This window comes from Apaloderma vittatum, unplaced genomic scaffold (genome assembly GCF_000703405.1).
Source record: "Apaloderma vittatum isolate BGI_N311 unplaced genomic scaffold, ASM70340v1 scaffold29559, whole genome shotgun sequence".
Classification (NCBI taxonomy): Eukaryota; Metazoa; Chordata; class Aves; order Trogoniformes; family Trogonidae; genus Apaloderma; species Apaloderma vittatum.
The window spans coordinates 6937-11413 of NW_009735074.1; the positions used below are offsets into that span (position 1 = coordinate 6937).

The 4477-nt window shown below is 52.3% G+C and overlaps 1 protein-coding gene across 1 annotated transcript in view; it reads left to right on the forward strand.

Annotated features, from left to right (window-relative positions):
- Positions 1-4477, forward strand: part of LOC104279272 (zinc finger protein 512B-like) — a gene marked incomplete at its 3' end in the record, with an annotated part of 11307 nt that overhangs the window by 4073 nt on the left and 2757 nt on the right. The window contains exons 6-9 of the mRNA XM_009876486.1: positions 6-87; positions 843-914; positions 2104-2238; positions 3612-3745. Of these exons, the coding sequence (XP_009874788.1) occupies positions 6-87; positions 843-914; positions 2104-2238; positions 3612-3745 (423 nt within the window). The remainder of the gene's footprint in view (positions 1-5; positions 88-842; positions 915-2103; positions 2239-3611; positions 3746-4477) is intronic.

Genomic DNA, 4477 nt, shown 5'->3' on the forward strand with positions numbered 1-4477 from the left:
CGAAGTCCTCGAGTGGCAAGGATGCTGTGCAGCAGGCGGGCAGCCAGGCCTCGCTGCAAGAGGAAGACCCCGAGAGGATGAAGCACAGTAAGATTAGAGCCTGGGACTACGCTGGTTCAGGAGCCCTCAGGGGGTTGTCCTGTAGGAAGGGGCTCTGCTCCAGCCAATGCAGCTGCCAGTGTCTCTCTGAATGTATCCCAGCCTTGTTTTGGCACCTTGATAATTTGCACACATACACACACCACCACACCCCACCCTGCCCCAGTTTCGTGCAGCAACACTGGGAGTTAAAAACCAGTTGCAGCGGTGGTAGATGTATTTCTGTAGGACTTAGAGGACTGGAAATGGATTGAATTCGCTGCAGCATAGCAAGCTGCACTGTCAGCCCGGCTGTCCTCGCTGAGTGTGGCGGTTTAAACCAAGGCACTTCTGGCAAAACCATTTTGCTGAAGTGTTGGGACAGAGTAGAGAGGCTCCCTCTGTCTGTTGCCACTGCAGGCCTGGCAAGCAGGACCATGGTTGTCCCCATCGTGCCACCTTTGCTGCTCAGGCTGTGGAAAGCACACAGCCTTTGGTGCTGGACAGAGCCACCACCTCCCCTCGTTGAATTAGCCCTGAATACCATTATTTCTCTTGGTTTGTGGGGCAGAAAGCAGCGTCCTGTTACTGTTTGGGTGGGTGCTTCACTGCACAGCCCCCGAATCTCACGGTGGTGAAGGCTTCAAGGCCGTCTACTTCTGACAAGGAGCATGTGCCCACCCCCAACCTTGAAACTGCTGAAGCCCCCTGGCAGTACAGTTATTTGACCAAATCTCTCTCTGTGTTTCTCTCTTTTGAGTCAGGAAGGAAACAGAAAACTCCTAAGAAGTTTACGGGGGAGCAGCCATCCATCTCGGGGACGTTTGGACTGAAAGGTAATACAGGGAGCACTCTGGTCAGCTGTAAGGTCGTAGCTTTACCCTGGGGCATTTCAGGGAAGTCCTTTCCCCAAGAGCCCTCGCCGTGGTGGCAGTACACCACAGCCACTTGGAGCCTGGGCATATCACCCTGGAGGAGCCTGGTGCCTTTTGCTGTAAGAGAGTCATAAAGGGAACGAAAGGCAGGAGCAGAGCAGGCATCGATGACAACCCTGTCTGTACTGCTCGGGAGCCTGTCGCTGGGAAATGAGGGAAGAGAGGAGAGGATCCGGGTACATCCAGCTGTAACACAAGAATAAAGAGCTGCTGATGGAAGTGAGATATGAGGAACGTCATCATCATCCCTCTGCCCCGGGATGTGACGGTGTTTCCATCGGGAAGGATTTGTGCTGCCCAGAAAGGCTGGGTGATGCATCCGTCCCTCAGACAATGTCTCCAATGGTGGTCGCCCACATTCAAGGAAATGAATTCAGTGGGGAAGGGACATGTTACTGGGATGTTTTCTGAGAGGAGCCTCGAGAGTTGGCTCCTTCAGCCTAAGAAAGCAAGAGCTTGTGGGACCGTGGTCATGCTCCATAAATACACCTGGAAAGGAGAGAGGAAGCCTTGGAGCATTCCTGGTACGAGAGCAACTGCACTCAGAGTGGCTGTGAAATAACATTTGATCAGGCAAATAAAAAGCAGATTTCCAGGCACTGCAGGAGGCGGCACCTTCCAGTACAAGAGGCGCTCAAGGGAGAGGCACTAATAGCTTCGAAGGAATTAAACACTTCCCAAAGAGCAGGCTGGATGTGGTCTCTGCGATTTCCAGTGCAGGAGCATCAGCAGAATCCTGAATTTGCTGTTCCAATTCTCCTTTTCAGTTCCCTGCAGAATGCCTCTTTGCCTCCTACCTTACCTGTTTTCTCCATGGTCTGCCTTGCTGAAGCATCCTACACTGCTTTGCCATGCTGTTTCCACAGTTCATAAACTGTCTGGGTTGGGGAAATGATCCTGTTTATAAAACAGCACAAGCTGTTATGATATTGTTTGCCATAATTAGGGACCTGATCCTACACATACAGCCTTGGCAGACCTACAGCCAGCTCAGTGTCCCAGGGTTAGAGGTAGATATGTGTTACCCACTAAATGCGGGTTGGTCTGAGGGCGTTAAAGCAAGAACTGAATAAAAATCCTCTCTCTACAGGTCTTGTCAAAGCAGAGGACAAGGCGAAAGCCCATCGAGCCAAGAAGTTGGAGGGGAACACCAGCATGGAGGAGCTGAAAAAGAAACCGCCAGGAGTTAGTGTGAAGAAGGAAACGGCTGTGCATCTACCAACAGGTGAGGCTGGTGGAGGCAAAGCACAGGCAGCGATCCCATGTGTAGTTTAGCTGCTTATCCTATGCTCTGCTGCAAGCCTGGTCAGTCCTCAACATCACACACAGTCCCAAACTTCACACCACTGTCCCCTCTTTCACCCACAGCGAGTGGTCCCCGCGACCTCTCCTGGCCCAGTGGGCTGTTTGGGTGAGTTTTCTAGCAGGTTGGCAAGCTGAAGCAGCACAAAATCAGAAGTAGGTGCACGCAGCTCCTGCCCTTTCGAGGTGTAGCACAGATGTGGGAACAGCAGCTGCTCTTAAAGTATTGGTGAATTGCTCGATGTCCTGAGAGGGGTACCTGACCTTCGCTTCACTCCTGGTACAGCCCACTGCAAGTGTTGGGAGTAGACAGCCAAATCCTGGTCCCACTGGCTTTGCTGTGACCGCAGTTGGGGTCAGCATCCGGGATGACAGCTTTTTTCCAACATCATCTCTGAGAATGACACCAGTGTGTAACTGGGGGCGGGATTATCTCTTCCCAAGCCTCCGAGGTGCACCATAGTGCAGGTTGCTGCCTTTCCCTGGGAGCTCTGACAGCAGGAGGGAACTGCAGGATGTGCAAGGTAAACACAGCTGCGACGCCTTACACTGCTTTCAAATTCAAATAAACGACTCTCTGATCTCACAGCCGTGCAAAAACATCCAAATAAACAGACTTGGCGGATTTTATTCAGACCAGGCTTCCCTTGCTGGAAGCCCAGCGCTGGTTCTGCTGAGAACGCAGCATGAACTCTGGGCCTGGGAGCAGGTTTTGGCCCTACATATCTCTTATTTCGGGTTGTTTTTTAAGCAGGTCACAGCCATTCAAATAAACAGATGCTTGGAAGCTCACACTCCCCTAGCTGCCTGTGTGTGTGCCGGGAAGAGGATTGCCAGGGAAGCTTTCCAGGCACACGTCCGGACGGAGCCGAGATGTTCGCCTTTGTTTCACTCCCTCTAATTATTTCGTTTGGTGTGGGGGAGTTATTCCCTACAGGGCAAGATGAGGTGTCTGAGGGCATCGTCATGTTTTTTTCACTCCCAGCGTGCAGGATACCAGCAGGATTGAGAAGTTAGACCTCCTTTTCCCCCACAAAATGCCAGCAGGTCAGGGTAGTTCTGCATAAAGTGACCCAGTGACCCCCAGGTGTGGGGCAGGCAGAGCTGCAGGTGCCTGCATGGTTTGTGTCTGTCTTGGCCCATGCCTGAGGGAGTATTTCTCTTCTTTTAACATCAGCAATTTTTCTTGTTCAGTGCTTTTTGACATAGCAAACCAACACTTAACGACAGGGCTGTCCTCTGCCAAGCGGCCCGGGCAGGTTGTGGCCTCTGTGACTGTAACACCTCTCTCCTCAGCTTCGCCACCAAACCCCGAGGACCAGTGGCAGCGGGAGATCAGTGAGAAGGGAGAAGTCTCTTGCCCAACCTGCAGCGTTATAACCAGGAAAACTGTTGTGGGCCTCAAAAAGCACATGGACGTCTGCCAGAAAGTAAGGACTCGTTTTATTCAATCATGCACATACAGATTTTGGAGGGGAACGGATGTGTGTGTGTGTGTCTTGGTGCTCCTAAAAGCAGTTGTGGGCTGTGTTTGATAGAGCACTTGCTAGTTATCCTCAGAGAGCTGGCTGCCTCACCTCGATTCGGAGGGATTTGGGCCCCTGTTTCTCAGTGATTTTGAATCCCTTTGTGGTCTGGGCCCCTTACCCCAGTGTCTCCAGCAGAGTCGGATATTTCTGGTAGCTAAATGAATAGTTTTAAGGCTGGAGAGGTTGTTGGGGTTGCCTCTAATCTGGCCTCCCGTGGAGTCCCGGCAGTGGGATAGTGCTGTGTGCTGTGCCTCGCGTCAGGCCAGAGAAGTTGTGGTTGAGTGAGAGCACGTCTTGGGAAGACACCGAGCTTGGATGTGCTCGGGCAGGCTCTCAGAACGCAGGAGTTTGGTAACAGTGCAGTGAAAAATTGTCCCTTGGCCACACTGCTACCCATCAGGTCATGGCACTGTGTCTGTGTCCGTCACCTGGCATGGTGCAGAGCCATTGCTGCAGAATCGATGCCTCCTGCTTTGAAAATGCGTGGCTCAGCTTTGATTTCACATTCGTTTTCTGTAAATGCCTCCTCAGCCTCTGCCTCACAGTTTCTACAGCAGTGGGAGGCTGCTCTCCCTTTCAAAGCCCGCGCTACCTCGATGCTGGACCGAATCCTGCCTGCTCTCCCATCCTCCT